This window comes from Gadus morhua, chromosome 23 (genome assembly GCF_902167405.1).
Source record: "Gadus morhua chromosome 23, gadMor3.0, whole genome shotgun sequence".
NCBI classification, from domain to species: domain Eukaryota; kingdom Metazoa; phylum Chordata; class Actinopteri; order Gadiformes; family Gadidae; genus Gadus; species Gadus morhua.
This window is the reverse complement of record NC_044070.1, coordinates 21,002,009-21,025,939: the sequence shown is the minus strand read 5'-3', so window position 1 is coordinate 21,025,939 and position 23,931 is coordinate 21,002,009. Positions and strand designations below refer to the sequence as shown.

The 23,931-nt window shown below is 41.6% G+C and overlaps 2 protein-coding genes across 3 annotated transcripts; one reads left to right on the top strand and one right to left on the bottom strand.

Annotated features, from left to right (window-relative positions):
- The first annotated feature begins 854 nt into the window (after positions 1-854).
- On the top strand, positions 855-20,763 carry LOC115537782 (butyrophilin subfamily 2 member A1-like). The gene is made up of 5 exons (XM_030349812.1): positions 855-1,074; positions 2,133-2,450; positions 18,512-18,778; positions 19,099-19,398; positions 19,710-20,763. The coding sequence occupies exons 1-5, from the start codon at positions 1,005-1,007 to the stop codon at positions 20,036-20,038; spliced, it is 1,284 nt and encodes a 427-aa protein (XP_030205672.1). The 5' UTR covers positions 855-1,004; the 3' UTR covers positions 20,039-20,763.
- LOC115537788 (uncharacterized) lies at positions 4,113-15,365 on the bottom strand. 2 transcript variants are annotated; one of them, XM_030349822.1, is made up of 8 exons: positions 9,866-9,936; positions 9,693-9,779; positions 9,540-9,593; positions 9,391-9,426; positions 9,058-9,287; positions 8,711-8,870; positions 8,039-8,139; positions 4,113-4,200 (listed from the first exon to the last, which is right to left on the bottom strand). In XM_030349822.1, the coding sequence occupies exons 2-8, from the start codon at positions 9,730-9,732 to the stop codon at positions 4,138-4,140; spliced, it is 684 nt and encodes a 227-aa protein (XP_030205682.1). In that variant the 5' UTR covers positions 9,733-9,779; positions 9,866-9,936; the 3' UTR covers positions 4,113-4,137. The 2 variants fall into 2 exon arrangements, 1 of the variants encoding a protein (XP_030205682.1); XR_003974882.1 differs by lacking the exons at positions 8,039-8,139; positions 8,711-8,870; positions 9,058-9,287; ... (2 more) ...; positions 9,693-9,779; positions 9,866-9,936 and adding an exon at positions 14,827-15,365.
- Positions 20,764-23,931: the final 3,168 nt, after the last annotated feature.

Below are 23,931 nucleotides of genomic sequence, written 5' to 3'. Positions count from 1 at the left end.
CAGCCTGAGTTGTGTTAATTGTATGTTACAGCTACAGTCAGTTAATTAATACCAATATATCCCATTGTTTCTAATCCCAATGGAATGGTCAGGGTTTTGTATTGTCCATTGTTCAATTTAGAAAAAAATACCACAATACAATAATTAATCCCAACTTCATGGGGGTCCAGTTATGGGCCCCCCCCCATTCAAGGGCCAGTCCAGGGCCCGGGACAACGTACCCGTTTGTCCCCCCCTGTCGGCGGGCCTGATTCTGACCTCTTTTCATACTGTAATAGTCCCATAATGCACGACATTCTTATATGTTGTACAATAGATAATTGTGCATGCACACGAATGATATTGATGTTACACGGGTCTAACATAACAATGTTACGCAGTACAGAATAGCTAAATGTTAGCTTTAGCATCGTTGACAGTCAAAACAGTGTTTGCTAATGAGATGAGATGATGACAGCCTTGTGCCAATTACAATAAAAATAAATAAAACAAGACAGGATAAACGTTTAGCTTATTACCGTTACAGCTTTTAAATACAGGCACAGTAAGTGTAGTGAAATGTAGGTTACTCACATCTTTCTCGACGACGCTCCAGAAACGTGTTGCTTCCATAGACAGTTTGTTTCACGTGTAGGTTTGCTCAAACTTCTTCTTCTTCGGGACTTTTTTTTTGCAGGCTACATACTACTTTAGCGCATCTCTGCTGCCTCTCAGGTTTGAGAAGGAACTGCAACTCTAAACAAGCTTCCAGTTTACATTCAGTGCCGTGAATATTGGGGTGGCACTTGGGGTGGCCAATCAGATTTCAGGGGTGGCCCGTGCCACCCTAGGCCACTCCCTGAACACGCCACCGCAACATATTTCTCTCTCCTTGCCTCCTCCTCCTCCTCCTCCTCCTCCTCCCCATGAAGGGAATGCAGCTCGGGTCATATGATCGTTTCACTGACTGGATGAGCAGAGCTGCAGCCGACTGAGAGGCTCAAGAGTCAGAAAGGATCAAAAAGATGAAGGTACTCAACAGAGTTCTGGTCCACACGGCCGTGTTTCTTATGCTGGAGGTCCTCGTTCAGGGAGGTAAGCTTGACTAAATGTATGAACTAATATGGAGAACGTTTCATTTCTTCTGATAGTTGTACAATCTAGTGGTAGAACCTGAACCCTTTCATCTTATCCTAAAATCAATCCTGTGTTTATGCCAGTCTCTTCCAAACACTTGGTGCACGTTCCCCTCTGCTCCCAACAGAGGTAGAGATATTTTTGTGACGTCAAAGTCTCTTTAGTATACTCTTCAACGTCCCGACGAATGGACCTGGACGTGTGTGGACGTGTGGAGCTTTGTCTGAGCAGCCGTTGATGTCGGCGACCGAGAGAGGGTTAAGCTCCTCAGACTCTTAGCAGGCTATAACGCCACGTTGTGTGCCGCGTTTCATGGCTTGCAAAACAGCGCATTTTCTCTAATAGTGATCAAATGGAATAGATTACTGTGTGGAAGATCATATACGACATATTGCAGCTTTGGAACAACAATAAATAATTGATGACGATTTTTGGTTCACTACCTCTTTTAGCAACAACAGATCACGGAAACATAGGGTACAATATAATAGTTTTGCAGTTCATCATATGATATTACTAATGCAGTTCATATATTTGAACTCTAGTCATACAGAAACCATTTGAAAATTCCACCAGAAGATAAACTTGCCTGATTACATTCACTAGCAGTCAAGCTGCAAGCATTGTTTGTAAGTCAAGCAATTATTTGTTTAGTGAGGTGTGCTGTTCTGAGATAGAAGTGAAAATGAAAGTGGTTTGGTGTAAGTGGAAGTTGGTATAACACTGTTTATCACATTGTTTGACATGTAGTGACTTATGCAGTGCTATCACTATGACAATATGCTACGGTAGCGCTCTGCTAGGACACCGCGCTATCATGTTTTTTACGCCTGTGGATAACTTTCCAACATTTTGCATACACAATCACAAGAAACTATCTATTATCTACTATTATCTATTATTTGAAACTTTGAGGTTACACCTTTCCCTCACAGTTACATATGCCTTTTCCAAAAAGTGAATAAGAAGTGTGTGCTGTTCTAACACCAACCACGGCTCTACCCTCTGATCTCCAGACACCAAGGTGGGCTGTGTGTTTGGGGGGAGCTGTGTGCTGCCTTGCCGCTTCCAGCCAAACGGGGATATGATCTTTCACTGGGGCGAGATAAGTGGGAAGAAGCTTCAGGTCCACTCGTACTACGATGACCAGGACCAACTGGGATACCAGGACCCTCTCTACAAGGGAAGGACCTCCCTGTTCAATGACCAGATCTCAGGGGGCAACGCATCCCTTGGTCTGGCCAGGGTGAACCTCCAGGACCAGGGCAGGTACCTGTGTTACGCCAGCACTTCACAGAACAACCAGAGAACCTTCGTCACCTTGACTGTGAGAGGTGAGCTCAATTTCTATTTGTATAGGATTCCATCCTATACAAATAGAAACGTTGTATTGAGCAAACGTTTATGGCAAGCCGAATTGACATTTATTAACTAAGTTTGACTATCCGGAATTTACTTTGTAGATATCAACAACTTCATTCAAGATATCTGTTACGTAGTTGTGACTAGTCGAAACGATAGTTAGAGATATCTGTAATTCAGTTTTGACTAGGCGAAACTGAATTACAGATATCTGCAATGACTTCACGGAAAACGACATTCAACTCGTCACACATCTTAAATGACAATTGCAGATATCTGTAATTCAGTTTCGCCTAGGCAGAATGAAAGTTAAAGATATCTCAAACGTCATTTGAGTGTTGGGCATTACGTTTTAGATATCCAGAAATACGTAATTTCCCCTTGCCGCCATAATCAAAGAAGAAGTGGGTTCATTTCCGAATGGAATAAGAAAGGAGCAGTCATGGCGTTGGCTGTGATCGAAAAGATCACGAGAAAATGCCATGAAATTGAACAAGCCCACACACAGGGGATGTGTGGAGAGAGAGAGAACGTCGTTCTATTGAAAGCTGTCAAAGAAATCTCGGAAGAATTGAATATTTGATATCACCGGAGACCAACGAACTCAAACGCTGTTTGGCTGAAGTGAAAAATCTAGTTGGCACACATTTCCAGGCTGGGGAAGACCGAAGTTTCTCTGTCGGTCGCATTCGTTCAGGTGTGTCCGTTTATCACTGCATTCATAGGCCTATATGTAAGGGATAATGTAGAACGCCGGTCATTATCGGGAAAATAAGCCCCGACAGGGCAAACAGGACACCGACGCGCAGCGGAGATAATTGCTTCGCCCTGAGGCCCAGTGCTCTTACTGTCCTGTCGAATAAAGGCAACTTGTTTAAAATAAAATAAATAAGTTGCCTCCAATTCTTATGAAAGTATACTAAATATAGCCTATATTAAAGCTAAAGCTATAATGTCATATTACAGTGATAAAACGATATTTTACCTAGGCTAACTAAAACGCTATAACTATGAAAAGCCTGTCTGTTTGCAAGATGTACCCAGCTAACAAAATGACGTCCCCTAGGACGTCCCCTGAACGTCCCCGAAAGTTATAAGGACGTCGCAAGGGGAACGTCCCCACAACGTCTTTTTGTAGGGTTCCCTAAAGGTCCCGGGGACGTCGCAAACAAACGTCCCCGGGACGTCCCCGGTACGTCCCCATGACGTCCTTTTGTATGGTTCCCTAAAGGTCCCGGGGACGTCGCAAACAAACGTCCCCGGGACGTCTATGTAACGTCCTCACAACATTTAGGGGACGTTCAGGGGACATCCCCAGATTTTGGTAGCAGGTCATGCTTTGGACCTTCATATATGCAGGATCAATTTCTCAACCTAGTCACATGCATTTAATGGATATTTTTCTGTATACAAAGTATATATGCATATTAACTAGTAAATGTAGCCTATAGTGAAAAAACTAAACTAAATGTGTTCACTCAACAATGTTATTTAACTTCTTTATTTAAAATAAATCTACTTACAGTATAACAGGCTGTATTGTGTATGTAACTTATTATGTATATGCTTATAGAAGAAAAAAACACTGTTTTAAAAGTATAAACAAATTCTTTATTTATGGGTTAAAGCCTGGATTGACTCCTCTCCCTCCTCCTCCTCCTATTCCTCCACTTCGTCCTCCCCCTCCTCCTCGTCCTCCACCAGGTCGTCCGGAATCAATACCTGCAACAATTAGCTACAGTTAGACAACAGAGCAATTTTACCTGCTTTTAGTGAGAATTATGATGTAATGTAATGCATTAGTATATTAACATAAAAACATCCGATAATGGAGGATTCACATGGAGTAACTGCAGAGCAAATGCGAACATTAAGGCTTCAAGAACATTATTATGAAGAGTTTGCCTGATCTGATCTGCTATCATTTTATCCCATTGTAACGACCTAGCCGGTGACATAATCATGTCGAGCCATTAGTTGAAGGTAGTTTTAATGAACCAAAAACCAGGTCACTGAAACCCGTAACGTTGTAACAACATTGTCACCAACAGCTGGAAAACCGGACCAAAACAAACCCCAGTTACCCCGGCAACCCCCAACACGGTCTCACTCGCGTGCAGGCCCCCACCCTCCTGTTCTTCCAAGGCCCTCCCCCAGCTGACCTAATGATTCGCCCCCACGCTGATTGACAAGAAGAACATTACAATACATGCACATAGAACAACTGGCATAACGGACAACGAAATATAATGTAACACATAACACACAAACTATTTAACTGTCCCAGGGTCGCTACAATATATTCGTTAAAAATATTGTACAAAATCTCAGACGAATCAACAAGCGGTACTCTTCAACCGTGTGACGCCATCGTAACAACGTAGGTCGACTGGTGCGTGCGCACGTTAATAGCGACGATAACCTTGATAACGTCGTGGCAGTTTGTGACCAGCCAGTCACACAGCCAGTCACATGGATTTGTCGCTGCCTCGCCCTCAAAAAATTTGATAATTTCCTCACTTGGATTCAACAAAGGGTAAGTGGCCTTATTAGTTATTTTCTTATAACAATTGATCTCAAACCGTATGTAGGTCAATAGAGCTTGCTAGCTGAAATATCACGTGTGAATGCAAATAAATCGTATGCTAGCTAGCTGAAATATGACACGTGTGAATGCAATAAATCGTGTGCTGGGCTAGCTAGCTGAAATATGACACGTGTGAATGCAATCTTGTGAATGCAAAACAATACAAAATGTTAATACAATCGATGCAAACGAAATTGTAGGCCAATAGAGCTAGTGAGATGTGAAATAAATGTGAAAATATACTTCAGACAGTGAACGTCTCATTCCGTCCATTCAACAAACAAGTCATCCTATTTAGCGCAATTCCACAGTTATTCAGATGAGGTGAACGAGAAGAAAGGTGATTTTTTTTTTTTTAAGTGCACAGATGTCTCATTACTTTGTAAACCTAATGTAATCAATCTCAAGTACAAGAAAGTATAGTTTAGATTTTGGGGACATGATAAATGTCGAACAGTAATTTTTAGAAAGGCCATGCAGAGACCGTAACAGATTGGCGCATGGGCAGAGATCCGTTGCTCAGCAGCATCCTTGTGATCTGGTCAGTTCGCGGCAAAACACCAGAGGAGTCTGCACGGTTTTAGTTTGCTTGTTACTGACAGTTTAATTGGTAGAAGTTAGTCCTGTAACATATTATTCTTAGACATGTTTTTGCGTCACTGCGAACCGTAAGTCTGTTTTCTTCCTATTATATAATGTACGCGATAATTCCGTACTTAAATGACGTTAGTTTAGTTAGCAGCTAATATGTAAGTGTTAGTTAATATGTGGAGATGTATGTCTGGCTACTCTAAACGAAGTTTAGTTGAACTGACGCACGTTAATGGCAGTTAAATTATAATTAGAGATTACCAAAATGGATTTAAATGACGATGTAGATGGCAGTATAGTCATATAGTAATCACCACTATTTCCTTTTATTACCTATTTGCTGTGTGTCAGAGATATGTATATATTAAGCCTTTATGTTAATGTTATTTATGCATATTTAAGCAATATAGCACGAGTGGGGTGGATAAGGGATAATCCCACGGGTAGTGTTCGGAGGCCGAGTTGCGTATAGGCAACAACACACGTGGAATTATCCTAACCTACCCCACTCCCACGAGTGTTATATTGCTTTTTTTTTTTAACAATTCTACAGTCAACAAATTAACATTTCAATACGAAGTTATTGATTAAAAATGGTTTATTTCGCAATTGTTCCTCTGCAACAAAAAATAGTTATTGTCAACGTCCTGGTTTGGAATTATAAGAATTTTGAATTAACGGTTGTAATCAATGCGCTATAATTTCATCATTTCTAAGTATTGAATTTTGAGGAAAGCTAAATGACAAAAAGTGTAAACAACTGTGTAAAGTTAGTAATTATTTTCAAGAGCAAACTTTTTGATGTATATATATATTTTTTTGTCTTTTCCAGACAGTGAGAAAGATCCCTCATCCTCACCCCTGGAATATCGATTGTGGAGGTCGTCATGAACATTTAAAAATTCACATGGAGTAACTGCAGAGCAAATGCAAAGAACAGTAAGTGATGTAGGCTAGGTAGCCTAGCTCTGAATAATTGCCAACAAACTAGTTTGACCAACTAACAAACTATTACTATTATGTGGTTGGATTCCAGCAGCTGATACACCAGCCATGCCTTCATCATCGACCCTGACAGGTGTGATGATAGGTGGTGAAGGGACTGCAAAACAAGAAGACATTTAAAAACCTCTGTCCTTCCTGGCCTGGACTCCACAGCCTCCATGACTCTACCATTGCCATTTCTGGGGGGGGGCGATGCTGCTGCCAGGTTTGTCAGTGATGGTGACTGAGGCGTGTCACGTGCATATGAGCAGTGGGCTTGCCGCAGGCTTGGAGAAATGAGCATGCACCCCCCCCCCCCCCCCCCCCCCCCCCTCAGATGTCCTTCCTGGCCTGGACTCCACAGCCTCCATGACTCTACCATTGCCATTTCTTAGGTCCTCGTGCATCCTTTCCTCCTCTCCATACCCTCCAGGAAACTGAAAATCCCCCCCCCCCCCCTCACAAGTAAGGAAAGGAAGAGGCAAATGCACTGTCCTCATCACCATCACAGGAATCCTCTGATGGTACATCCACCTCCACTCCCAGGGCTATCATCACTTCAAAACTATTTGACCCCTCACAATCTCTCCCCACACCACCCCCCTCACAATCACCCCCCCCACACCACCCCCCTCACAATCACCCCCCCACACCACCCCCCTCACAATCACCCCCCCACACCACCCCCCTCACAATCACCCCCCCCACACCACCCCCCTCACAATCACCCCCCCACACCACCCCCCTCACAATCACCCCCCCACACCACCCCCCTCACAATCACCCCCCCCACACCATCACCCCCCTCACAATCACCCCCCCCACACCACCCCCCTCACAATCCCCCCCCACACCACCCCCCTCACAATCACCCCCCACCACCCATGGTTGGCGCCGAAAGTACCATTTCAAGTTGATTGGAAAGACACATCGCCGCCGAGGGCGGCGATCGGCCCGAGGTGTGGTCATGGGGAGAGAGAGACAGGGGTCACAATCTCCCCTCACAATCACCCCCCTCACAATCACCCCCCCACAACCACCCCCCCACAACCGCCCTCTCTGCTGAATGAACTGGTAAACCTCTTGATAGGTCATCCGTCCATCCCAGAACCACTTTATTTTCTATTTTCTGTTCATTTGACCACTTTGTAACTTGTTCAATTCAAAGCATTAATAAAGAATGTGATTTGAAATTCCCTTGTTGCGTCGTGCTGAGAGCTGGGCTGCGACAGTATGTATTGCCTGGTGGTTTACATACAGAATATCCCATATTAAAATGTATATTAAATTGTGCATGGTTGACGTATGTAGTGCAGTTAAAATAATTAAAAGTTATTTTAAATTGTAATGGACAGCTGATCATATGTTTGGATAAGTGTATATAATATGTGTATATACCTGGTTTGTTGATCTGCGGTGGGGAGCATGTTTGAGGGTAACCGCAATGGCCTCCTCCACCTTCTGGCAGTCCACATTCGGAAAGGTACGGCTGCAGGCACCTAAACAAAAATATTCATATGACTGACCTAGTAATGGTGGGACAAGTGTAATCAAGGGAAATCTCCATTACCGCCCAAGGAGGTTATGTTTTCATTGTGGTTTGTTTGTTTGTCTGTATTTGCCAGCAGAGTAATGGAAAAACTGTTATACAGTGTACTAGGGATCGACCGATATATATATATATTTTTTTTTTTACTTTTGTTTGTTCATCTACTTGTTCTTACTTGTTCTACCTCACCTGTTTTTACTATTTGTTAAATAATGTTTTTTATATTGAAGTTCAATAAATGTTCCTTTTTTTAAATTGAGACTTGTAACATTTGTTATCAGTGTAATTTTTATGATTGAGGGAGCAAAAGCAGTATCGGCTCTAAATATCGGTATCGGCGTATCGGCTAAGGCTGATGAAAAAATATCGGTATCGTATCGGCCCTAAAAAAATCTATCGGTCGATCCCTACAGTGTACTATTTAAAGCATTGTAGCCTACAGTGAATGTTTAGCACTTGAATGTGCTGCAATATATTTTTTGATGAAGACTATACGTGTGTGTGTGTGAGATTTAACTTACGTATCACCACGTCATAAATTAATAAACTGTGGAAGGGTCTCTTCCCCTTTCTCCCCTTTAAACTGAACCCCTTCCACAGCTCATTAGTGCCGATTTTTCTCAGCATCCTTCGAACCCCATCCCCGACATTGCTGCCTCCAAGAAGGCTCAGGTGCCGAATCTAAAGAAATAAAATAATAAAAATCACCTCAAAACCATTTCATTTCAAACAACATATTTGACACATTTAACAAGTTGTACATATTTATGTTCTATTAAAGAATGTGTCCCAGCAATATAAAGAGAAAAATAAACTTAGACTAGGTCTATTGGTTTCTTGGTCTAATTTCTAATATTCCAGGACATACCATTTTCTTTTTAAAAGAGCGGTCTGCAATCTTTTTGCAGAGGTCCTCCAAGTCTGCGAGGTTTTGACATGGACCCTCTAACATGTCCTCTTCAGCTGCCTCAGATGTCCTTCCTGGCCTGGACTCCACAGCCTCCATGACTCTACCATTGCCATTTCTTATGTCCTCGTGCATCCTTTCCAACTTCAGCATAATCCTCCTCTCCATACCCTCCAGGAAACTGAAAATCTCTGTGGAAACAAGCATAATAATTAACATTACAATCGAGATTCATTAAATGCTTCCTCAGTCGTTGTAATAATCAATGGGAAGGGATGACTTTTTCAAAGATACCTTTGGAGACTGTATCCGTTCCATCTTGATGGTTCCCTAAAACCAAATTATTTCAATAATCAAGTCATTGAAAATGTAAATGCAGGGCTAAACTGGGAACAGGTACAAATAGGTTTATATAGTGTAGCTATGTGTCTGTATTAAGGTACCTTGAAAGGCCTCATAGGTTTCTCCCCCGATGGTGGAGGATTCACATGGAGTAACTGCAGAGCAAATGCAAAGAACAATAAGTGATGTAGGCTAGGTAGCCTAGCTCTGAATAATTGCCAACAAACTAGTTTGACCAACTAACAAACTATTACTATTATGTGGTTGGATTCCAGCAGCTGATACACCAGCCATGCCTTCATCATCGACCCTGACAGGTGTGATGATAGGTGGTGAAGGGACTGCAAAACAAGAAAAAGAAACAGTTGGCAAACAGAATTAACAACTTTTTTGTTTTTCAACCATAGCTACTATTGCAAATACTTACACGCAGGCCTTCTTGGCAACACTCCAGGTTTTATTGTTCTTTTTTTTTTTTTCTTTATTACTTCTTCCTCATCTTCATGAGGCATGTATGAAAAGAAAAAAATTAAAAACATGAGTCTTACAATATATTCAACAGAGAACTCATATATATATATATATACGTATAGACACATAATTACCGTCACTATCAGGCTCCTGGTACCTGGCAGGAACGTTTATCCTCCTCGAATTTATTTCCACCGTTTCCACCTGAGAGGTGTCTTGCCCCTTTCTTGCCCTCTCCCTGGCCAGGCTGTAGCTGTCTGTTAATGGAAAGGTGCAACAATTAGAATTTAAATGTAAATTACAGATATGCTATCAGTCAAAGGCGATTCTAGGTTTAAATTGTTTTATTTTATTTATCATTCGAGCACAACAAATGTATTTGTCATTATGGGGGTGAAACACATCTTACCTGTTGTAGAGAAAACGCCAACTTTGTACTTTTTCCAAAGTACCTTGTCGGGCAGAGCACAGCGTCTTACCAGAACGCTGGCATTATTTGCCGGCCAATAGCAATTCAGAACCTGTAAGATATTTGCAATTGTTGTGTATGCTTTTTTTTTGTATGACACCATGCAATTTATGCAATTTTCAATGAGTTGCCTTACCCCATTGCTCTTCTCCAACCATAATGATGGTGCCACATCCACCTCATTTTCCTCAAGAAAATGCACCACCGAAAACTTCAGACGATGAACCTGAAGTACAAAGACATTTTGATGGAAACTGGGGCGATGCTGCTGGCAGGTATGTCAGTGATGGAGACAGAGGCGATGCTGCGGCCAGGTTTGTCAGTGATGGATACTGGGGCGATGCTGCTGCCAGGTCTGTCAGTGATGGAGACTGGGGCGATGTGTCAGTGATGGAGACTGGGGCGATGCTGCTGCCGGGTCGGTCAGTGATGGAGACTGAGGTGATGTGTCAGTGATGGAGACTGGGGCGATGCTGCTGCCGGGTCGGTCAGTGATGGAGACTGAGGTGATGTGTCAGTGATGGAGACTGGGGCGATGCTGCTGCCGGGTCGGTCAGTGATGGAGACTGAGGTGATGTGTCAGTGATGGAGACTGGGGCGATGCTGCTGCCGGGTCGGTCAGTGATGGAGACTGAGGTGATGTGTCAGTGATGGAGACTGGGGCGATGCTGCTGCCGGGTCGGTCAGTGATGAAGACTGAGGTGATGTGTCAGTGATGGAGACTGGGGCGATGCTGCTGCCAGGTATGTCAGTGATGGTGACTGAGGCGATGTGTCAGTGATGGAGACTGGAGACTGGGGCGATGCTGCGGCCAAGGTAGAGTCTCATGAAAAGGAGTGGAGAATGGTAAAGAACACTCGTGAGCCATATTCCTCCTCAAACATGATTGCCCTTTGTTTGAGGCATATCTCTGATATCAGTTTCATGCTTGTGTTTCGGATGTTTGACCGTATTGCTCCATAAAGGCGAGAGTCACAGGGACTTGAGGTGTAGGGTTCAAGGTGGTTATACACCCTACAAAGGAACATTTGTGCGCCATCATTTTTTTCTGGGGTTGTTGACAATACCTCACAGCATGCTTTGTCATTTAGCATGTAAATGTTGTTTGGATGTTTGCTACTTACTTTGCCTTCTTTCTCAGTAAGTTCCCTCCTGAGACTTCCACCCTCATTCAGTCTTTTCACAATTTGGACCAGAGGACTTCTTCCCGAGCGGACCAGTTTTTTTAAATGGTGAAGATAATTCTCAAAGGGGAATGCACTGCAGTTGTCCAGGCAGCCAAATTTTTTAGCATCAGCAGCAAGGTGCAGCATGGAGTGGACGTTGTAGACTAGGAAGCACTCCCCATACAAAAACCTTCCTTGCTGTACAAAAAATGAGAGCAGTTCATGTGCATACGAGCAGTGGGCTTGCACCAGGCTTGGAGAAATTAGCATGCACATTGCAACGCTGAAAGCCATGAAATGCTCAAACAGGTCATCTTGAAGAACTCCCCTCAGGACTACCTTGCCAGTGTAAAGAGCAAACTGACGGAACTCTGTGGCCTTCCAACGCTCAAGATGTTCCAAACCCCTTGGCTTTCTTGCGAAATTGTTTGGAATAGCTGTCTTCAGGTGCTCAAGTCTCACACTCACCTCCTTAATCTGCCCTGAGGACATTCTTGTCTCCTTCTTTCCTTTTGTCCACAAAAGCAAAAGCTTCTTCATTACCCCAAGGCAACACTGGTGCATATAGTCCACAGGAAAGGATGTGACCATGTCAATAGAGAGGTTGGAGAAAGGTGATGTTTTTCCTTCATGGTGATGTTCCAGTTGAGTTACCTCTCTGAAGGATTGGTCAGTCCTCAGTGTGAGGTTTTCAACCTCTTGATAGGTCATCCGTCCATCCCAGAACCCCTTCTGTGTACACCTGTCACAACCAAAGTACCCCGAGTACTGCTTGATACACTTGACAAGTGCCTTCGCAGGAGCGTCACAAGTTATGCACCTTATCTGGACACGTATCACCTTGTCTCCCCACTCCAAGCCATTCTGCATCACGTTCTCCAATTTGCTGACAGTTTCGCTGATGAAGTTGAGGGAGGTTGGTTTGGATGACACCAAAGCCAGAGACAGGGGGAAAATAGATTTAGGTGACAAATTGATGCAGCAGAGAACAGGCCAAAGAGATTGGTTGTTGCTTTTAAAAAGAGGCAAGCCATCAACATTCAGGGAGATGTCTACACTGTCTAATTTTTCAAGCACTGCTTGGGGATACTTTTTAAGATGTTCCAGAATCTGCCCTCTAACATCAAACTGAACACACTGCATTCCAGACTCAGTCTCCACATCCACTTCATTGGTACTCTCCAACAAGGTTCTTGCAGTGGAAGGAAGCTCTGGATGACCATTTTTTTTCAGGACCTTCAATAAGGCATCCACAGCATTGTGTTTCTCTCCAAAATCAATGGCCCATTCTTTAAGTTGCTCCCTAAAGGAAGAGGCAACTGCACTGTCCTCATCACCATCACAGGAATCCTCTGATGTCTCCATTTGTTCCAACTCAGTCTCAGGGACAATGTTGGTATCGTCATGCAGCTGCTCTTCGATGGTACATCCACCTCCACTCCCAGGGCTATCATCACTGCACATCTCCTGATCATTGTGATTCTGCAGCTCATTTGGTTCTCCATCACATGTATTCTTTTTCTGGGCTCTTGACACCCTTGCCCAGATCCGGTTGTATTCTCGCCTCTGATCAGCTGACGACATCTGCTCAGTGGATACAGCCCTAAAATGGTGTGCCTTGAAAATTTTGAGCCACATTATAAAACACATTATATTTTTTTGTATTTGATTGAAGAGTGACAGTACTAATTTCAAAATAATATTAGTATTATCCTACCTTTTTTTTGAACATCTTAAGATCGTCAGATCTTCCAGCACTGTTTGCCATATCTTCAGAAAGTACATCCACCCGGAAATACAGAAGTTGCAAAATGAAAAAAAAATATAAATATATATAAATTGTTAAACTCTTGCCATTGAGAACTATAATGTATACATTTTCAAGCAACAAAATCATAGCAAAAAGCCAATATAACCATATGAGTAAATTGACACATTATTTTCTATATATATATATCCTGGTGGTTTTTATACAGAATATCCCATATTAAAATGTATATTGAATTGTGCATGGTTGACGTATGTAGTGCAGTTTAAATAATACAAAAGTATTGGAATTGTAATGGACAGCTTGTGGGTCATTTTGATAAAAGTAGTATTTTTTTTTTTGTCTAACTTAATTATCGTAGTTACGTGTCTGTAGGTTATGTAGCCTGTTCAGAGTTTCATTAAACTATGCACTGGAAACTTGTCGGTTCTACTTGCTGCTGACTGAGCACAGTAGGCCGCTTGCATCGTTTTCTATCACATACATTTCCAACATGAGGTCCATAGTAAAAATAAACCAAGGAGTGCATGTTTGATCGATCGTCATTAAAGCTGACTTGATACGAATGTAGCAGCTACGTTATTAAACTAGTGATCAGATCCAGCCTTGTGTGGTTGCTACAGAAACGAGTTACCTACAGCTGAGCTAACGTTATTCACCGTAGTTCTAAAGGGAACTACTTTTCGAGGGAGATGAACTTAAACAGAGTATACATTTAATAAGCATGCAATACGAATAAGAAAAAGGCTAATTATTAAAGTATTTGAATTGTTTTATTATGTTGGCCGGCGCGAAGTAGAATAAACTGAATAATCACCTCAAGGCAGGGCAATAAACAGTTTGATATGCCCGGCTCGCGGAAGGTTACCGCCCTCGACTTCGTCTCGGGTAGTAAGCCGTCCGCGAGCCGGGCATATCAAACTGTTTATTGCCCGGCCTCTCGGTGATTATTCCTTACTTATATCACTGCTCTTTTCATCACAAAAATGCCATTACATCTTTATTACAGGCAGCATTACATAGGAGCAACACGACTGGCGCTCCACTCGGCTCTCCACTCTGTTCGACGTAGCAACAGTAACTAAGAGAGCATGCGCGTCTGAGTCCGTAACCAGGACAACAATGTCAAATGGCAAAGGCAGCCAACTGTCATTCTGATGCTTTTCTCGCTTAACGTCTTGTGGCTCTTGTCAAAAAGTAACTAGCTTTTGAGCTACTAGACTATAGCAGTAGTCTTCACCTGTCCAAAAGTAGCCAATTCAGCTGTTTTTGTATTTTATATATCCTTAATGGGGCAACACAACTGACGTGTAGGCATATTCCTACTTAGTGCTATCGATAACATTGTTTATACGCGTGTGTCGCGACATCTCAATTTAGCCGACTTCTCTTCAGTTTGAGCTAGTTGTACAGTTATTAATATCGATATTCATAGCTATGGCATTTTCACGTTAGATAAACATACAAATACATAGATACAGGTAGAACGTAAATTTGTATTAAAATGTATTTACCTCAAATGATGTCCTTCGGGTGTCTGTCCTTCCCACCTTCACAAAAAACTAATCTAAACTATTCAACTATAACACTATACACTATACTAATAACACTATACACTAAACTACACTATAACATAACACAATAACAACTAAATAACTAAACTATCAATACTAAAACTTAAGTTAAATATATATTTACACAAAATGATTATAAAACGGTACTTTTACTAGCTGGATGTGGGATCAAAAAATTGCTGTCTCTCTCTCTCTCTCGACGTCTCACTCTACAACAGGGTTCACGAGCGTTGATAGGGACCCAACCAAGTAACCAGGCAGGTCCACGAGACGTCATGTCAGAAGTCACGAGCAGCCAGGGAAGTTTCTGGAACGTCCGAGTGTCCCTCGAAAACTTCTAACATAATGTAATTTCATAACCAACCAGGGACGTTGCTGGAACGTCCCGAATGTCACCCGAAAGTTTTTAATATAATGTCATTTCATAACCAAACAGGGACGTTGCTGGAACGTCCCGAATGTCCCCCGAAAGTTTTTAATTTAATGCCATTTTCTTAACCAACCAGGGACGTTGCTGGAACGTCCCGAATGTCCCCCGAAAGTTTTTAAAATAATGTCATATCATAACCAACTAGGGACGTTCCTGGAACGTCCCCTGAAAGTTTAAAATTAAATTACTAATTGTGACATTTTAGGAACTTAAATAACGTCTAAACAACGTCCTAAGGACGTCCTAAGGATAACGTCGCGGTATAACCTATAGGGGACCAAACAGGGACGTCCCCGAACGTCCCCAGGACGTCCCTTGTTAGCTGGGTATATCCTCACACAAATGTATTAACCTATGTTTAGCAATAATTGTTTATATTTATTAATTTACTGTATGTATCCATGTGCTTACTAGAGCAATCATTAAATGTATTGGTCTTACTGTTATGTCCACTGGTCACAGCAATAAATACAGTATTTTTGCAAACCCTAAAGCCTCTCCACACCCAGGGTAGCCTATTGGCCTATTCATTAACAATATGCAATTTCAATGCATGTTTGATATGCATGTTTACATATATATTTAGCAGAAAAGGCCCAAGTAACAAATGTGTACAAAGTTACACATGTATTAAAAAAAAATGGCGGGTTGAAATCGGGCTCGGGCTCATAATTAGTTTATGTGTCGGGCCGGGCTCGGACAGAACGTACACGGACTTGGGCCGGGTCGGGCTTGATTTTCTGGGCCCGATCTAAACTCTAAGCTGAATTAACGTTACACTTGCATATGTATGAGGCTGTAGTCAACCCAGAAAAACAAAAGATAGGTTAATATATTTAACAGCTACCCCAAACTTCACAGCTACCCCGAAATGGCCAAACTTACCCCGAACTCCAGGAACTTGACGGCGAAATAGTCTTCTTGTTGAAGAGAGTAATCGGGAATCCTCATTGCTCGCTGCCAGCTCCTGCCTGGCACGGGCCGCAGCGTTAAAAAGACGGTTAAAAACCCCGACTCCCTCGACCTCCGGCTGCTCTGACATGGTGCTATATGGAGCGATGTAATCAGTGTGAATGATGATTGAACGAGGAGATGCTCCGCTCCCGCTTAAAGTAAACGGTCCCATAATTTGTCATTACAGATATCTGAAACGTCATTACAGATATCTGAAACGTCATTTCGCCTAGTCAAAACTCGAATTCAAGATATCTTTAATTCAGTTTCGCCTAGGCAGAATGAAAGTTAAAGATATCTACAATTGTAGATATCTCTAATCAAAATTCCTTTCAAGATGTCTATAACTTGATATTAGATATCTACAACGTCATTTCGCCGAGTCGTAACTCCAGTTAGAGATATCTACAACGTCATTTTGACTAGTCGTAACTCCAGTTAGAGATATCTACAACTTAATTTCGCCTGGTCAAAACTTAATTTAAGATATCTGAAAAGTATGGCAAGCCGAATTGTCATTTATTAACTAAGTTTGACTATCCGGAATTTACATTGCAGATATCTGCAATTCAGTTTCGCCTAGTCAAAACTAACATTTCGGATATCCGCAACTACATTCCTCCTATCCGCAATTGTCATTTCAGATATCCACAAAGACATTCCTCCTAGGCGAAATTACGTCATTTTCGCCATTCATGTCTATGGGGTTTCTCATTGCGGATATCTACAATTCAGTTGCGGATATCCACTTTGTGATTTACGGATATCTGCAACTGAATTGTAGATATCTGTAATTCCAGTTTGAGATATCTACAATTTGATTCTGACTAGTCATAATTCCAGTTCAAGATATCTTTAATTCACCTCAATTCAAGATATCTACATGTCCCTTTTCAGATATCTTAAATTAAGTTTTGACTAGGCGAAATGAAGTTGTAGATATCTCTAACTGGAGTTACGACTAGTCAAAATGACGTTGTAGATATCTCTAACTGGAGTTACGACTAGTCAAAATGACGTTGTTGATATCTATTATCAAGTTATAGATATCTTGAAAGGAATTTTGATTAGAGATATCTACAATTGTAGATATCTTTAACTTTCATTCTGCCTAGGCGAAACTGAATTATAGATATCTTGAATTCGAGTTTTGACTAGGCGAAATGACGTTTCAGATATCTGTAATGACGTTTCAGATATCTGTAATGACGTTTCAGATATCTGTAATGACAAATTATAGGACCGTTTACTTTAAGCGGGAGCGGAGCAGCTCCTCGTTCAATCATCATTCACACAATTCACTGATTACATCGATCCATATTTTCTCGTGATCTTTTCAATCACAGCCAAGGCCATGACTGCTCCTTTCTTATTCCATTCGGAAATGAACCCACTTCTTCTGTGATTATGGCGGCAAGGGGAAATTACGTATTTCTGGATATCTAAAACGTAATGCCCAACACTCAAATGACGTTTGAGATATCTTTAACTTTCATTCTGCCTAGGCGAAACTGAATTACAGATATCTGCAATTGTCATTTAAGATGTGTGACGAGTTGAATGTCGTTTTCCGTGAAGTCATTGCAGATATCTGTAATTCAGTTTCGCCTAGTCAAAACTGAATTACAGATATCTCTAACTATCGTTTCGACTAGTCAAAACTACGTCACAGATATCTCTAACTGTCGTTTCGACTAGTCACAACTACGTAACAGATATCTTGAATGAAGTTGTTGATATCTACAATGTAAATTCCGGATAGTCAAACTTAGTTAATAAATGTCAATTCGGCTTGCCATAGAAAAGGGACATGTAGATATCTTGAATTGAGGTGAATTAAAGATATCTTGAACTGGAATTATGACTAGTCAGAATCAAATTGTAGATATCTCAAACTGGAATTACAGATATCTACAATTCAGTTGCAGATATCCGTAATTCACAAAGTGGATATCCGCAACTGAATTGTAGATATCCGCAATGAGAAACCCCATAGACATGAATGGCGAAAATGACGTCATTTCGCCTACGAGGAATGTCTTTGTGGATATCTGAAATGACTATTGCGGATAGGAGGAATGTAGTTGCGGAAATGTTAGTTTTGACTAGGCGAAACTGAATTGCAGATATCTGCAATGTAAATTCCGGATAGTCAAACTGAGTTAATAAATGACAATTCGGCTTGCCATAAACGTTAGCTGTTTGAGTTTCGTGTTTTAATCCGATACCATGTCGTTGCAGCTCCTGTTTCGAGAGTGGACATTCGGCTAGTGAACAACACTGTCACCTGTAAGTCTGGAGGAATCTACCCAAGACCAAAGCTCACCTGGTCTGTCATTCCTCGCCCGGCTACTGTCCTCCAGAACCCAACCGTGGTCCATGAAGATGACCAGGGACTCTATGACATAACTGGCTCCTTAAGAACTGTTTACAGTGACACAGAATCGACCTACAGCTGCTCAGTCCACAATGAACACAGTGCAAAGAAAGCCACGATGAGGCCACACCGTAAGTCTTTGAATATCAGAATGACAACAGTCAGAAGTAAATTGAAGATTACATGGTGCGATCCAATTTGTAATGGCCTCTAATCGGAAACAAAAGAGAGTACTGCTTCGTACCTTGTTGTGAAAATATTTAAGTTTGCAACATCAAGTCTTTTCGCATAAAAAAAATATTTTTTTTGTTTGGATTTCTGGTCTGGGATTTGCCTTCTCCATTGGTCTGGAAAGGGAAAATGGTGACATTGGTCATTTTCTCCACAGATTTCATGACAATATCTTGCAAAAGTCTGACCGTCTGTCCACTCGTGTGTCTATCTTCATCAGCTCCAATGCAAAGTGCTCCAAAGAGTGAGGTGTTACTCCCTTGTGAAGCCTCGGGGCTCGATGACATCACCTGGACCTTCAACCACAACCAGACCATCCTCAGAAGACAAGCAGGACAAGAGAAGGTGGTGGAAACAGAGTGGCAGCAGCATGTAAGAGACCTGTCTGAATCAGGCAGCCTCCTGCTGTATGTGACCTCATCAGCCCAGAGTGAAGGGACGTACAGGTGTACTCTCAGGTATGCAGACGAAGAAGACGTAACCCACATTGAACTGAAGATACTGGAGGACCCTATTGCAGGTAGGCTCTCGGTGAATATACAAAGGCAATCTGTGATGCTAAACCTTCTGTGGTCTGAAAGAGCGACATTGAGCAACAACACTTAGCTGATGCTTTGTGGGGTAAGGCAAGGGTGTCCGTTGTCTTCTTTACTGAACCATGTTCAGTTGGCCAGTAACTGATAAGCCACCTTAGACATTGGGTTTAAAACCTTGTTATCTAGGTCATGTTTAATGACAAGGTATTAGGATGTGTCTTGCTTTCATTGTTAGTGTTATTATTCTCATTCTTAGTAAAGAAATAATAATAAACATTTTCTTTTTCTGTTTCAGGGGGATCATATAGCACAGATTGGATCATAGTAGGAGTCATTCTTTATATTAGTATTAGTGTAATCATCCTCATCATCTTCATCTGTTTAGCTTTTAGAGGAAGGGTTTCTTTAAAATTTTCTATACAATTTTGTCAATCATTTTGCACATATATTTTTGTTCCAACTGTTTTATGCTGTTTCATACCATTTTTCATGTTAGTAATTACGTCAGTTATTCTATCAGTTTTCACATTAATTTATTTTCTCTATTTTCTCAAACAACCAAGTACTGAACACTCTCCTCAGGAGGTCCTTCCTCTGTCTGGGGCAGAGGGTTTAACCTCCTGACTGTATGACCCGTACCATCAGACACAGCAGGCCAGACTGGGTCGTAGGGGCCAGGATTAAACGTTCACATGTCATTTAGGGGAGCGTTGTTAGAGGGGCTGACCAGCTTCAGGGAAGAGGACAGTTGTCAGACTGACAATTGGATGGCAATCAGGGAGGCAACTTCAGCACTACAACTTCAGCACTACAACTTCAGCACTACAACTTCAGCACTACGGCAGGGACGTCCAAAGAGCACCCTTCCAGGGGTGCAGAGATGTGTATCTGGATGGATAGAGTTGAAGGAGTTCTTCTGCTTCAACAAACAGACATTGCTCACTGTGTATTTTATCTATGTCCCACATGGTGTTTTATAGTCTGCATGTTGATCGCATGGAAAAACAACTTGAGCTGCATTTTAATGGTGTAAAGGTTGCTCCCATGATTTTTTATTATCATTCATTTTATTTGCATTATAATGTCATATCAACCACTTTATATATTTTAGGGAAATATCTGTAAATTATATCATTTGTCTTTGCCTTCACTGCCTCACTGTGGTTGGGTGAAGCAAGCTTCACCTCAAACACAGGATGCCTCTGGTGGTGCACAGATTTGTAATGTTGTACCCATTAAGTTACATATATTTACATATACATTAGTTATATATATTTGAATCCTCTACTGCTTGTCATTTGAAGTCTCCCTGTGATTTTGTTTTCATCTATAAAACGTAATTCAAGAAATTTCCGAGATTTTTTTGAGAACAGAAAGAATCCTTGAATCAATGAACAATGATCTGAATCAATCCAAACTAGATATATGCTCTGTGTGACGGTCGGGATTATTGCCGCCGCCTTGTAAAGGTAACACAGTTCTTAGTCTGGAGAGGACTGAGTGGGACAGGATCTAGGTCCCCCACACCCAATGCCTATGGCTTCAATGTCCAGCTGAGTGAACACGTTGTGCACTGTTTAGCCGTCTAGATCAACGGTAGCTTCCTAGACAGGGTAAATTAGGGTTCAGGATGTCCTGAATGACCGCCTGAAGTGTGTGCAGTGTTTAGAAGTACCGAACCGACCTGACACCACCCTACTTTACTAAGATCTGACTAAACAGGTGAAGCGCCCCTACCCCCAGGTAAGTAGCCAAATACAAAATAAATAAAAAATGAAACAGCTTATTTTTCAGAGAAATGGTTCAAACGACACTTGCCAACGTTCAACACGGTGTACATACATTTGTTCCAATAAACAGTAACATTTAAACCGGAAAAACATACATCACATTTCTGTGCTAAATCACCATACGCACAAATCACATCTTATCTATATATATTATAACACACAACGGGCAAGAAAGACACACGAATACTGAACAGTTATTCGTGTGAACCAGCGCCGCTAATGTACAGTTCAGTTCAATGGGCGGTTGTGTGGGGTATATGCACGGAATGCACAGTGGTGCAATGTCCCTTCCAGTGCAGTGCGTGCGTGCGCGTTTGTGCGTGTGTGTGTGTGAACTAACCTGCGTTAGTTCGTTCAGTCACAGTTCGGGCTGCGCACGGTGTGTGTGGTTTCTGTATCGGCGTAAATGAGCCGGCCCTGGGCATAGGCAGTATAGGCAAATTCTAGGGGCGCCGTCATCCGCGGGGGGGCACCGAAAACGGGGGGAGAAAAAAAAAAAAATATATATATATATATATATATATATATGTGTATAAATACTACTTTTTTTTTACCAGTGCCATTACTACTATTATTTCAAAATATTATTTAAGCCCACAGCAACATAAAGTCATAGCAAAGACTATTAAATAATGGAGAAGCCTTTTTTCTGGGTGCCTGCCTGGCTCGTTACTCTGTACCTGCCCTCTGTGAGGGGGGCGGGGTCAAGAGGCCAGCTGCCTGAATCTGACCGGACCGTGACCCAGAGACGAAGAAAAAGATTAATGACACTGTATCGGAATTATGTCCAAAAGACTGAAGCCATCCGGCGCCCAAGGAAGGAAAAGAAGGAAAGAAGAGGAGGAAAAACGTGAAAAAGATAGAGGTACAGTAATGTCAATGTGATGAAGTGCATGAAATTAATAGTTTAATGCATCGTAGTTACCGTTGTTGGAGCAGAGTGTTAGCTTGCTAGCCTACTTCGGACGATAGCATTGTTTAATAATCAATAAATAGCTGAGTGTGTGTTAATGTTACTCCACCTTAAATTCATCAGGGACGTTTGGAAACCTAACGTTAGGCCTGTTCAGGTGTTATTTTACAGGTGTCTTTCCTGCTTATGTCAGTTAAAATGCTTTTAGTTGTCCATCGACTTTGTAATAGGGTGGTTGTAAGCATTTGGTTTTATGCGTCACAGTTTATGTTTGTTAAAGATTACATCAGTGTTAAAGTGCAGTTAAAGTGTATTACTGTTAATATTTCATACCTTAGCTTTCACATATCATTCATAGGCTATATATACATTAGCTTTCACATATCATTCATAGCCTATATATACATATATATTCATTTCACTGCACTTTACTGTTTTTTGCACTGTGGTTAGACTGAATTGCATTGCGATGACAATAAAGTTGAAAGAATCTCATCACATTTTCATTATTAGTCTATATTAGTCTCATGTATAGCACACCAAGCATCTGTTTTTTTATTAAAATGTAACATGCAATCGTCACATATACTTCTCTTCTCTCTTCAGATGCACTTTTAAAAAATGTCAGTACCACCCCAAGTGACACAGCATCAGGTGCTGCTGTCCCGTCTACCTCTGCACAGCCCTGATACATTATTGTATTTTTTTTACACTTCAGTTGAGTGCTTGTTTAATCTCTGGTTAGAACCAAACTAGATAAACCATACTACATTTAATTGTATTTACAATAATTTGAATCTGAACTCTATCCATTATTTTGCTTATGAATGCCTTTAGTAAACATCATGCATTTCTTTGCAGTATTTTGTGCATACCTTATTGTATGAGTGATTGTGGTAGAAATTAATGAGTATATTCTATGGTAAACCATGATTATTATGAGGTCTGTATATCTAATAGTGGAAAACACACGGTGCCTGGGAGTCTGGGTTCAGAACAGATGGTGGAACCCCTAAAAGGAGCAGGGAGCTACGGGGTTAAGGCATGCTGACCTCAGCCTAGTGTCTTGGGCTATCTTTGCTGACCATTTGCTGACCATTCAGGTCAAAAGGCCCACTATGCAACTTCGGGCATTTCTTCGCTGTTTTCTTGATTTTGGCACGCACATTTCTCTACACAGCGCCCCCTACAGCTTCGGAGGAGATATTTCACAACACTGTCGTAACAACTCGTTGACGACCCTTCCCCATGCACTTCTACGCGAGCCATGTGCATTTGTTTTCAAAGAAGCCGGCGAATGCGTGGAGCCATGTCCGAAGTAGATGTTCATAAAGTGTAGGCAAGGTTATACATTTTTAAAAGGGTGTATTTGTATTGCAATAAACATAAATCCATCCTTTTTTATAGTTGACGGGGAGAATTTATATCCTAGATTATAATTGTTTTATTTTAGGTTGAACAGAACAATCAGTGTAAGAGGTTTGGCCAAAATAATAATCTAAACAAACAAGAACCTGGATTCGGGGATTCAGTCTGTATCTGGGGGACTAGACAGACGAACAGCAAAACACCCATGGAAACAAAGGTGTTTATATGGTTGCAACCAAGCAAGCTAGAAACATACAGGGCTCACAACAAAACGGTCGAGAAAACAAGAATACCACGAAGACAAAGGCCACCCAAGGGTACTTTCAATTTCAAAAGCAACACGGCCGAGTCGGCGTCTGATTTGCAGTCTTCTTTTTCTTTCAGTTCACGCTATTCCTGAAAAGCTTGCCCAATGTTTACTCGTGTCTGGCCTCTCTGCCGGTCAG